This window comes from Phallusia mammillata, chromosome 2 (assembly GCF_965637545.1).
Source record: "Phallusia mammillata chromosome 2, kaPhaMamm4.hap1.1, whole genome shotgun sequence".
Taxonomy (NCBI): domain Eukaryota; kingdom Metazoa; phylum Chordata; class Ascidiacea; order Phlebobranchia; family Ascidiidae; genus Phallusia; species Phallusia mammillata.
The window spans coordinates 13,888,961-13,902,031 of NC_137253.1; the positions used below are offsets into that span (position 1 = coordinate 13,888,961).

General features: G+C 37.1%; 1 protein-coding gene across 4 annotated transcripts; it reads right to left on the minus strand.

Moving 5' to 3' along the window:
- Positions 1–71: 71 nt before the first annotated feature.
- On the minus strand, positions 72–13,071 carry LOC145213882 (CREB-regulated transcription coactivator 1-like). Of its 4 annotated transcripts, none has more exons than XM_080082291.1 (15): positions 12,796–13,071; positions 12,071–12,190; positions 11,425–11,618; positions 10,014–10,129; positions 7,696–7,816; positions 7,110–7,264; positions 6,472–6,639; positions 5,158–5,438; positions 4,929–4,997; positions 4,531–4,588; positions 4,303–4,460; positions 3,545–3,637; positions 2,987–3,089; positions 2,635–2,727; positions 72–2,269 (listed from the first exon to the last, which is right to left on the minus strand). In XM_080082291.1, exons 1-15 carry the CDS (start codon positions 12,901–12,903, stop codon positions 2,073–2,075), a joined length of 2,034 nt encoding a protein of 677 aa, XP_079938417.1. In that variant the 5' UTR covers positions 12,904–13,071; the 3' UTR covers positions 72–2,072. The 4 variants fall into 4 exon arrangements, with proteins under 4 accessions (XP_079938417.1, XP_079938419.1, XP_079938418.1 ...); XM_080082293.1 differs by having other exon boundaries at positions 10,014–10,114; positions 12,790–13,070; XM_080082292.1 differs by having other exon boundaries at positions 5,167–5,438; positions 12,790–13,070.

Here is a 13,071-nt window from a genome sequence, read left to right on the forward strand (position 1 = left end):
TTTCATTTCTTTGAAACTTCCTATTTGTAGTGTACACATATCATGAAGAGTGTTAATTGTCAAACCACACATTACACAGTATTTTTTTATTATGGCCAAATAGAGAAACAGAACGGTAGAGAGAAGCAGGCAACTCAAATGTACAACTGTTTGCCCATCGGTGGTGGGGTGACAGGAAAAACACAAAAACGTCCTGGAACTGGCCATAAAACATATGATACAAAACTGGGCCATGCCAGAATCCATGAGTGCAAATATTGTAAATTTACTACTGCCATTAGAAGGCAACAGTACCCAACCAACAAGAGATGATTTAGGCCCAGGATTATGCCAGTGTTTTAAAAATCCTTTCCTATGCTGAAAAATAAACTTTATCTAAACCAGATTGCAAAAACCAAATTTACTCTATTTTGCTTTGAGTCTCACCACACACACAAGTGAACTAAGTAAGTCACACATATAAATCATGACTTTGGTTGGGGTAATACTGGAGGAGGTGGTGTTAATAATCTCAGGTACATGCCAACAAAACATTGCAACATAACATGGAGAATTGTGCTGTATTAATGTAAAAGCGACTGTGAAACCCAGGTTGGACAGACAAGCATGCATCTGCAACAAAGACAGATAAAAATTTTCCAGTAAACTTTTTGTCTATGGTAGTGCTATCTAAGAAAAATTCTATTGAAAGTGTGGCATGTCACATTTTTTCATTTATCCATATTTTTCTAACAAATGCGCAAGATAGATGGCAGTGTGGACCTAGCTATACCAAAAAGCGCACACACACCTACAGAATTACAGATTCATTAGAAAAAATAAACTTGATGCTGTATTAAGGGGCTACAAGACTTTTAACTTAACATTTCGTTATGTTTTACAGATGAACAGTCTGAAATTTTGCCTTTTTGGTAGAAACGCACAATACAAAATATTTTCCATCCTGATTTGTTGAAGTTTAGGACTACATGATACATAATAACCACAAATGATAATTTACCTTCCCAAATGTTTATATTGTGCGTCCCTACAGCAGGCAATACTATAAAAAAGGACATGGCACTGTGAGGCTGAGTTTTTTAAAAAAGGTGAATCCCATTACAGAAAAAATAAATGCTTATGGAACCCATTTCTCCCTGTTGTACTATTATGACAATAAGTTGCACTGCCTTCAAATACCATTTCATACGGGCCATGTAGAAACTGTAGATAGCAAAAGCAACATGAACGATAAAAAAGCAAAGCAAAACTATGACGAGTTCCCAAGGGTGGGTTTAAAACCAAAAAAACTCTGCACGGCACAATTAAAAAATAGATTTGCCTTCGATGGAACGCTGGGGGATAAAAAAGACAAAACACTTGCAGCAAAAAGGCCACTAAAACTCCATAAGGCGAAGCCTAGGCGACTTAACTAGTGCAAAGATTTTTAAAATGTAAACAAACGCAGTCTTTACGGGTTGAGATTGTTATGGTCATCAACGAGTATCAATTTAATACTTTGAAGGACAGTATTAAGTTAGTTGTGATAAATATCACCCCAGACTGGTTAACCGTTGTTAGTAGTTCAGGTGGTTCAACGTTGTGGTAGAAGATGAAACGGTCCTCCCCTAGTGGCCGAAGTTAAGACACTGGGTCACAATTAAGAAAACACACACGCACACATAAAGCGAACGTTGATGATTTGTCGGTCGATAAAACGTGAAACTGCGACACCTCTGTACAACAACACACGCGCACACGCACAAATCAAAATCACAAAAAAGTTAAATTACCAAGAGCGAGATGCTTATTTGCTAAGCTACGCGAGAGTCACGTTAGTGAGCGGTCGCCTTTACGACAAAGTATCTAGGAAAGCAGCAGCACGAGGTACTGGTGATTCGTCATGGATGATGATGTCATAGCCCCGCCTCCTTCCACGTCCCGTGCGTGACGTCAAAACCTGACCGGAGCATGACGTCACTCGCGTTTGGGGTATTGTCTCAGAAGGCGCTGCCACCGGCGCGGGCGACACACGATTCGACTTGGCGCGTTTACCAGGCGCGTGACGTCACACGCTCGTCACTGTGATGACATCATAAGCTCAGCTGGTCCTCCATGACGGGATCAGTGACGATATGCGAGTCCTCCAGCATCTGGAGTTCCTCTAAGCCCAGGTTCACCTTCAGTTCGTCGCCAGGGAAATACTCCGACGAGAGTTCGTGGCTCATAAAGCCCGCCGACAGATCGCCGCCGCTGAATGGTCCCGACTTTCCCGGATGTTCATCGACACCTGATGGGCAAAACACATTTACTTATCAGAGGCTTACTGGTTTAAAAATCACGTTTTGGGATTTGAAAAAAGCCTCCCAAGAAAAAAAAAAGGGACAGCGGTAGCTTTTTGGCAGTGGTTGAATCGGTGGGCTTGGGATATAGGTCCTGAACATAATGCTACATGGAACCCTTGTCCCTTCTTCCTAACTTAAAGTATCAACTGTAACAATGCCAAGCAATAAACAAGTGCATTAAGTGATTTGCATAAGCTCCAAGGTCACCATCAAGTTTAGACATCAGGCACTTTCTTCAAAAGTGCTGCAAAGTCCAGCACACATTGTAAAGAAATAATATACAGCCAAACTTTATGCTTACGCAACTCACCTGTAAATACGATGTCTGGTATACGGTTGATGTTGTTTGGGACGTGACCGTGTTTTTGCCCGTCTGACCGGTGACTAAACAATCCACCTACACCTAAACAATTCGATTTTTATTAGTTGTGCAGTGAATGTTACTATATGATCAAAGGCGTTTTTGGCGATAAACCAACTAAAATCAGTGTTTCTTAACCGAGCTTAATCCAACTCAACCTGTTTTGATGGTTCAAAGTAGGTTTAATCACTTGCAACACGATGAGGAAAATGATAAATAGGTATCCCAATATCATAACGGATACAAACCATAACCCAGGGCAAAAATCAGGCGTGTTAAACAAAACTTTGAAGCAACCTACCATCTGACGCTTCGGAGAGTGCAGCGAGGCAACTGTACATAGGTGGCGCTGTGGAGTGATGCGGCGATGACGTAGAGTCGTTTACCACGTGAATTTGTTCGAACTAAAAACAAATAGTAGAACAGCGTAAGCCGAAAGTAAAATGTCGGACGGTGCAAAATACAGCTGATTTTTTACCCATGCATTAATGTAGATTTACTGTTTTACGGTAATTGTTTGTTTATTGAATTCAACTAAGCTGCACTGAATTAGACACAACGCATTAAACGGGATAAAATGTGATGTAAATTGCAGGATTGTCAAAAAAGCTGTACAGAGGATAGCATCACGTTTTTCAAACCTGTTGCGTAACATAAAGTCATATCTACAAAACAGAAAATCAGTTTTTTGGAAGTAAAAAAAAACGGCAACAAATATATTATTACGTCATGTCATGTCACAATTCCACGAACATTGGCACTTGGCCAAACATATCTTTCTAATCCCTTTAGTATTACAGACGTGAAGCACATTTTTTCGTAAGCGATTTGTGGGCGGGTCTGGTACACAAATACATACCTGGTGTTGTAGTGGCTGAAGGGAAGCCGCAGACATTTCCGAGCGATAGTAAGCCTCGGATAGGGCTGGGTTGCTTCCAGTCGTGAATTCGTGCTGCGATACAACGACAATATGAAACGACCGCTGGCAAAAAATCGAGTCCAGTGAATAATTGCGGTTGGTGCGAAAAAGGGGAATTGAAACGTGAAGCAAGGGCTTTTGTGCAGTATTGCCTGTCGCTGTTTCGTAATGCCAACGCAAGTAATGCGAAATAGGTTATCATTGTGCACATTGCGGTCATTAGCAGTAATGATATATCAGCTGTCTGACCATTGTTGTAGTATGCATAAGAAAGCTGAAAATGTATGTTAAGTGTGGCATTTTTGTGTGTGTAACGCTCAAAATAGTAGTTAAGCATTGTGCATTTTTAAACTTTCTATCACTAAAATAAGTGCACAAATGCAATATTTTCAACCAAGATTTGCCTACTGCAGAATAGACATCTATAAATTCCTGCTAGTTAGACGTTTTGACCACTAACGGCAATAAAATGGAAATATGCAACATAAAATATACATCTGCATGTCTGCACAAAAACTTTGAAGTAAGTTTTTCCAAAGAGCAGCAAAATGTGTGACCAGTATGTCAGTATGCATGATAGTAACCAAAATCAGTTACACACTTCATTTTTCACAAAAAAACATATGTGGTTTACAAAAAATACCCATGCCTGGAAATATTACATTAAACCACGGACAATAAAACTTTTTGGAACTTACCCTTGGTGAGGTGACTGGTGAAAAATTTGCTTGCGTATGAGTGGGTGATGTGGGTGAAGTTAGGGGGCTGGTTATCGACCCCTGGGTTGTTCGGTTCTGCTGGTATTGCTGATGACCCACCTTAGATGCTGCATTCACATCAACCCTTAATGGGTGACCTGTGGTTACAGATTGATTAGGATTTTTGTGGTTTGTTTATCAATATGAACTAAGCAATAATATCTTTACCTCCCGAGTCGACACTCTGTTGTGACACATGACGCTGCATTGAACCACTCTGTCCCTGCTGAAGATTAAATTAACTTAAGATTAGATTTTGATAAGATTCTAAATGTGGTTACTGCACAGACAACATTAGTTTAGTGTACAAAAGTCAGCTCTTATGGGTTTTATTGTTTAATTTGAAAATTACTAAACATGTCAGGCTTTACTCCAATATGTTAGTCATATTTTTTTGCAAAATAATATGTACTTGTTTTATTACTATTTTCCACAAACAAACCATGTCAGCAAAAAGGTACAAAACGCTGCCCCCTATTTTATCCTGTAATATATTTCCGCATTTCATGCACTGCTTCTACAACAGTTCATTACAGACTCTCTTAACTGTTATCAAGTCACAATACCTGCATATTTCTGGCATTTTGTGCATGGGAAGGACTACCAGGATGCTCCTGATTTTGAACCTGCCAACCCTGCATGAAAAAAATGCAATTTGTAAATTAAGGTCAAACCATAGCTTTTAACATATACACACAACCAAAAAGTTAACAATAGGCTAAAAAATTTAATATTACAAAGTTATAAAAATGACAATGCAACAGATTTTTGCAAACCAAAAGAACAACAAGATACCATATTTACCCTTCCATCCATGGATGGGGGGATGGGTCCTTGATTATGATGGGGTGACGAGTGCATGTTGGTTTGCTGGGGGTAGGGGTAAGTGTAGCTGCCCCCAATTGGTGGGCTCTTCATTTCTGATTTTACCCCTACCATTTTAGGTGATGTTACATTGGGGTACTTAATCCTTCTGGTGTGCTCTGGGGACCCAAGACTAAGGGGACTGGGCCCGGGGCCATTGTGGGTGTGTCTGCGAGCTCTGTTAGGACTGGCTGGTGTTCGCATGTTACCAGCTATGAAAAAGGTGAGATTGGTAAGTAAGTCCATGTTATTGACAGAAAAGAATACAGTTATACCTGAACAATATAATACAGGTGTCTGCGGTTAAACGAATACCAGTTAATTGTAAATTATGTATTATTGTACAGGGATTGTTAATGTGAAACTTCAGTCTTTATAAAAAAACAAGATAATTACCAAAATCTTAGCAAAATGGATTTGATTAGAAAACTACCTTTGGGTTATAGAAACTTTACTCTATTCACATAACTGATAGCTGGGTTTCATTCACTAATAATGGACAATAGGATACCACTTGCAAAGCAATTAAGCTGCAATTAAATTACCTGCATTAACTAGTAGTACATCCTTTAATTTCCCAATAACCGCTGACAATAGACTTCCACTTTTATCAACAAACCTCTCATGATCACCAAGACTTAAACTGGCCAGTCTGTATAAATCTGCCTGTGTTGGATTTTCTGCTGCTGCCTTTGCGAAATGGTTTATTGAACGATTTTTGCCCTGCATATATTCTTCACTTTCCAAAGCTGATGCCAAAGGCTTGTAGACTGTCATTAAATGGTCAAGTTCTTGTAAAGTTTCAAATAACTTCAGTTGGCAAACTTTCATTCTTGAATCTGTTTAAGTGTAACATATTGCTAAAATTTCATTTACCTTTTCACTAAACTTAACTAATTCTACTAAACCACCTCAATGGTATCAAATTATCTTAAAACTGCCACACATCAATTGGAAATAATATCTAAATCAGATCCACATTTCAGTAGAATTTCTTCTTCTTAAGTCTTGCATTCTGGTGAAGACAATGCTACAATGCTATTTTCAAACATATTTGAGTATACTAACAAGTAAACATTGAAGTAGCTTCGTAAACCAAGTGTTCTGAAGTGTAACTGCAAACCAATACATCTTTTAGCATTACATGTGCAAAGTTTGTTTCCCTGTTTACAGATTGGGATATACCCTAAGAGTGAATTGAGTACAAAAAGGTTGAAAAGCCTTTCAGTAAAGAACATATCCTACCTCCCATGTGAGGAATAGCAGAGGCTGCAGGTAGATTGCCAGTGCTTCTTGCAGATTGATTGTAGATTGAATGGTTGTTGGTCTGGGACTGTTGCTGGTTTTGTTGTTGTGCATCATCATAATCAATGGGGTTGGATAGAGGAGAGGGAATATGAAGATTTGTAAGATCTGTGAATTGGAATGGCAAGTTAGACTTGTTATGCCCACAACATTAAACCCAGGATCAACGGTTGGGAAAGCATCCTTTTGTACTTAAGTGTACACATCCGCAAATAAAGGTAAACAATGTGATATAATATATTTATTGTAATAAACTGCAGTACACCTCAGTTAATCTGGACCTGTTTGGATAAAAAAAAAAAAAAACTGTGTAGATTAGGGCAAGATCTGGATTAACTGATGTTGATTTGTTAAAGTCTTACCACATAACAAATCATTTGTCATTCAAGTTTTGTCTGAATTAGGCAAAGATCAGAATTAACTAAATCCAGTTTAACCAAGGTTTACTGTATCTGAAATTCTATAAATCTGTCTGAAATTAAACTACACATTTTGCAACCAGTTGACACAGATCAGAAAGCTTCCCCAGATGACCAATTACAGTTTATTCAGTTTTTGTATTCCTAAATGCTCCATACCTGGCAAAGATCCAGTATTGTTGCCAATTTGGGTGACATGGGATAGTGATGCAAGGCTAACAGGGATTTGTGGTGGTGCACCGTTGCCACTCAGAGGCATTGCTGATCCATCAGCACCAGTGCGTATTACTCCTGGAACCTCGCTTTGTAAAAGACTGCAACACAAAATGTATATTTCAAGTTTCAAACATTTTTAGTGTTTCTGAAACCACCCAGGGCGCACCGGAGGTAATTAAAATTTGAGGGTGTACCATAGTTAAGAAATGAAAAAAGTCATTTCACATTAAGGATGACATAATATAAATTCATTTTTCATTATCTTAGGGTGCACCTGGCTAACTTCAAGAAAGCACCAATGAGCCCTGGCACCCCGATAAAGCACCACTGCCCTAAAGTAATAACAGAAGTATGAAATAGACACACTTCCAAGTTTTGTGAGAACAAATCTGCATTAAGACAAAACATAACCTGAATATGCTTACTTTTTACATTCATTGTGTAATTATTACCACAACTTATTGCAACCTATGACAAAACACATTTGCACAGAAAAAAAAACAAGTCACTGTAAGTACAAATGTCTTACTTAATAGTTGGAGCTTCACATGATTTGGGCCTGTTGCCAGCTTGCAGATGTTGTTCTATTTTCTGCTTCTCAAACATTGCTTTGTATGGTGGCATGTTGCTGAAGTTGTTGTCCATAAAATCTGCAAAAGCCCTTTGATAAATTGCATTTTAAAACAACTCTTAATTGAATTACAACTGCATGTGGTAAAAAGCTACATAAACTGTGACACCAAATACGATGGTGCAGTCGATATTAGGAGCCACATTTGCATTAGTTGTTGGTGTTGTTCCAAAAAACACAAGCAAACAACAATACTGCATTATGTTGTCACGACGATAAATTGATTTCCCCTCTTCAAATGTAAACTCTTTATAAATCAGTGAAAAATGTCATGAATTTGAATATTACTCTGTCGCCCACACAATGCGAGATTGAAGCCTACAGGCACATCCAGGTTTTTTTTAAGGTTTGGTTTGGGTGACCGCTAAGTAGTTTTAAGAGACCGCAAGTGTTTCATTTAAATACCAAAAACTGTAGTCGTAGTTGCAAGTCCAAATTTTGGGAAACCGCTGGAGAAATCAAAACCCCTTAAAAAAACACTGGGCACATCCATAGATTCCCAAAGCTTTGGTATAAAAACCCATACACCTTTATATAATATGTTGTATACCAGGGGTGTCAAACTCGTGGGGTTCGGGGGCCACATTGCAGTTTGGAAATTATGCTGAGGGCCGCATGTGATTTTTAATCTAGTTATATACAGGTTTATATCATATATATACCATCTATTGACGCCCCAAAAGGCCAGATTAATTTCCAACTTGATGCACAGATTGAGCTGCACAATCTGAAGATCAGTTTTAACTGTTTATTACGTCATAATCTATATTGTGACGCTTTTCGCACCTGTTTTTTCGCATTGTTTGCACACATTAGGCCTACAAAAAGTCTGATGCATATGGCTGCCCGGCTGGTAATACTCTTTTCAGTAACACAAAATCTGTTTAGGACAGTTTAAAAATCAAAAGTTTTGGCAAAGGAGTTTTAATTACATCACAGCCGCCAGTACATTATATTTTAATGTGGCTGTACAGCCGTAGGTTGTACACCCTTGACTGAAACTTTTGAGGAACGGTTTAATTACTATCGTTTCTATTCATAACCTATGAATTTGTATTTATAAATTAAATTTTGGTAAATGTCTGTTTAAATAATAACTATCACTTTGAAAAGTAAGAAAAATTTATTATAATTAGATAAAAATCTGACAAAATACTACAATTATGTTGACTGTTCGTGGGCCGCATTTGAGGGCTTCGTGGGCCACGAGTTTGACAGGTCTGTTGTATACAATAAATAACACATTATCAGCAAATTGAAACACAAGTACAAAACCTATGCAACTGTAGTGTCTAACTTTTATGGGATTAAAAACAGATTTTACAAAAAAAAAACTAAAAAAACTTCAAAGGCACAATAGTCGTATTAGTACATCTACAGAAAAACATATGGTGCATATATTGGCAACAGAACATTGATAACCATTGTCATAAGTGGGCAAGAAGTCAAAAACCAAAGCTATTAAAGAGGCACACAAGCCAAATTTGATCCTACAATGAACAGCCGACTACATTAGCATCTTAGCTGGACATGTGGTTTTTATTTTGCGATCACATAGAGGGGCATTTTTGGTCCTGCATACATGCAGTCTGCATTTGTTAATAATTTAACATCTCTTGGCGCGATGTGAGCCGGACTGTGGGTAAGGTCTCAAAATCATTATATTGACACCGTGTCAAACCAATTTCACATGTAGAAGGTGAACAAACTTAATTTTTGATAATTCTGATCAATAGGGAAAGAATTTATATTTATGACACCCTTTTTGGCTAAAACACTGTAGAAATTCCCACATAACCAATGGAAGAAATAATGTGACTTTTTTGTAAATATGCATGTGCGTGTTGCATCTATATTCACAATGTTTGCTTTTTCCTCGTAATTTTTACCAAGTACATCATTTTAGGCGCTATTACAAGTTTAACAAAGCACCTTTTTGTCATATAAATCACACAATAAAACAAAAGCCAAGAATTGCTTTCTAATGAGATACTACTGTTCCCTCAAATTGTTTTAGTAATATTATATATACTACATATTTATGTCACTGACAATTTACAACATAAACTATATAAACTACATATTTGGGAAGAAATAATCACTACAAATTTACTCAAAACACTTGGTGATGATTAAAATTCACAAAAAAGCGTCACAATATATATGTGTATCATAAATACACCATAGTTTACATGAACAGTTGAACAAATACTGACCTCGGCGCACTGGGTGGTGCATTGGAGCATTGCCAGGATTGTAGTGGTCCTGTGCGTTAGGATTCATGGCGCTCTGGTGTAGCGCAGAGTCAGAGTTGGTTCTGGACAGAGGGAAACTGAATGGTGGCAATCGTGTTTGGCACCGCAGTGGTGAGTAGCAGTGTAGTAGTAGCAGGCGACAGGCAAGACACCACAAATCAATGCATAGCAGCAGGAACCACAAACAAACAAACAAACAAGCAAAATGAAAAGTGATTTTCAAGAAGTACTCTAAAAGCGAATACTTTTTCTAAGCAATGCAGTCAAAGATGCACAGTGCCCCCTCTTAGACCATGGGTGGGAAAAGGGTATTTGTATAGCATTGGCATGCAATGTAGGGAATTACTACATTGAAACAGACATTTATTTTACAAAACAAAGAATGGATAAATTTGCACATATTGGGTGGGACAGGTTTTAAATCATTATAAATGCATCCACGAGGGGCCTCTGGCAAAGATTTAATAAACCATTTAACTATCTACATGTTCAAATTGTTTCAAACAGTAGTATGTTATACATTAGTGATCTACTGCATCACAAAATCAGAACTACAAATGTATCTAGTCACAAAAAAGATTAACTTATACTGCAAGGCTGAAACAGCCCAAATCAACAGCAATTTTTCTACAAGACTACACAAATCAAAACAGGCTAAAAAAGGCAGATATTAAGTAAAACCTAAATATCTCTTTAATGCATCATTTTTTCCAATGTACTACAGGACTGAGCAAGATTAATGAGCAGAAAAAAATCAATCACCACTGTTATAAACAAGTATTTGTTCAGCGTCTTCAGCTAAACATAATTGGTTGACATGCAAAATGACATTGACAAATAAAATTTAAAATCATTAAAAATGATTTATGTGACACTTCATGCAATTGGAATTTGCATTCACTGTAACAATAAATAAATCTTAACATTATTTGAAAACTAAAATTTTCATAAATTGTCACATTTTGTAATTTTGACAATTTACTTTTAAACATACATAATGTATATATTTTATGCATAAATGTGAGTATATTTTGTTCCAAACATAAAATATGAGATAAACTACGACGAAAATAATTTAAGTTTGTCGTTGGTTAGATATATAAGTACCTTGTTAATGTCAGAATTGCATGTTTATGTGATTTCTTAACCAATTACATCAAACATCAAAATCACTTTAATTAATATTAGGGCTGAGTTCTTTTTCATCTTATAGTGGTCATTATAAAAAAAATGTAACAGTGCAATATTTATCAATATTCCACCACACACAAAATATAAAAAAGAAACTTTTAAAACAATAGAACAAGCTATGCACTCTTTCTTCACCCATCAAACACATAAATAGAATTCAGAAAAAATAATATTTGTGTACCTTCTCCAGTTTGACTCAGGGGGAGGAGACAGGTAGGGGTTGGGATATTGGCCTGCAGCTGCATCGAAATGACCAGGCCTGTGCCTGTTAATGTCGAAAGGCATCATTCGGCGGTGGGTGTAGGGTCGCATTCTTGAGTCCAATCTACCAGGATGTCTCATTGGATGCTTCATGTCATCAAACCCACCTGGATGCTAAATGTAAAAAGTTTCAACATTTATTAGTTATTAGAAAGTGTGCATACTTTCATACTGCATGTTTATTAGATTGCAGTTTTTTACACTACTTTTTTCCAGCTTACAACCAAGGGTGGCTTATATGCTGGAGGGGCTTACATTTTTAATGTCATGGTAGTGTTCTTTTTTAAACCATCCTGCAACTTGATGAAATTTATTTTCTTAGGCATTCATACATTACTTAGATTTTTTCACAAAAAAATCCTGCAATAAATGTTGGCCCTCACTTTTCAACACAGTGACACAAGCACAATTTTTTACGACAATCATGTAACAATCTATGCAACTCGGAATAATAACAATATTACTACAGAGAAGCTTTTAGTTTTTTAGAATAAAAACGCATCCTTCAATAAATCACAATACAAAAAGTTTTTATATGGCCGAACATAAATGGAAAATTGCCTTACCTGTAATTCCATTTGGGGGTTACTTGCAATTTGATTGACATTTGGTAATGATCCACCCAAGTATGGGCGAAGATATGCTTGTGGATGTGGGTTAAGATGGGTTTGTGGGGCACGTGGTGGCTGCAACACAAAACAAATGATATTTTTTTGCAAAGAAAACAAACAGGATCATATGCCCATCAGTTAAAACTGAATTATAATTTTTTCTCTTTTGGCATAAACAGATCGAAAATTCAAATCGATAAAATACTATCACAGATTATTTGACCTGATGAATCATACAATTGCATTGGCATTTTGAAACAGATTTTTATGTCAGTGCATGATGGATTACTTTTATGTACAAATGCCACTAGCAGTTTTAACACAATAAGAACATATTTCTGACAAAATTGAATTAACAATAAATCATAGTCAATAACTTATATTTACGACTGTGATGTGATCAGTTATTGTACTTTGTTAAACGATGTGACTTCTAATAAGGCAGCAACACCAACAACACCAATTATTTGCAAATCACCACTATTTTCAAATGATTAGTACTGACTCAAGGTGTAAAATCAAATATCTGTTTTGTCACAACAACAACTGAAGTACACATAATGCTGCATTAACAATTGATTGTTTGCGGTGATGTAGCTTGAAAACTCATGCTGAAGCACTATTACATGCAGAACAAAACACAAAACAAAATGTAAACATTTCTGAAAACATACCATTACCCTTGTCACTGACACTTCTTGCATAATACGTTCAAATGCTGCCGTCTCTTCAGCTTGCTTCTGATTGTGTAAAGCAATCTTTTCTGAAAATTTTCGTGGATTCGCCATTTCGGCCGCTGCAAAACGAGCGTTCTTTACCGCAACCCAATAACTTCTTAATTCTCTCTGTTTTCGGCTGAGCAGTTCACTATTCTGTCAACCAGTATTCCAGCTAAGAGGCGCCGAGAACAGCCAATTATCGCCCTCTATTTGGTCACGTGACTTACAGATAGACAT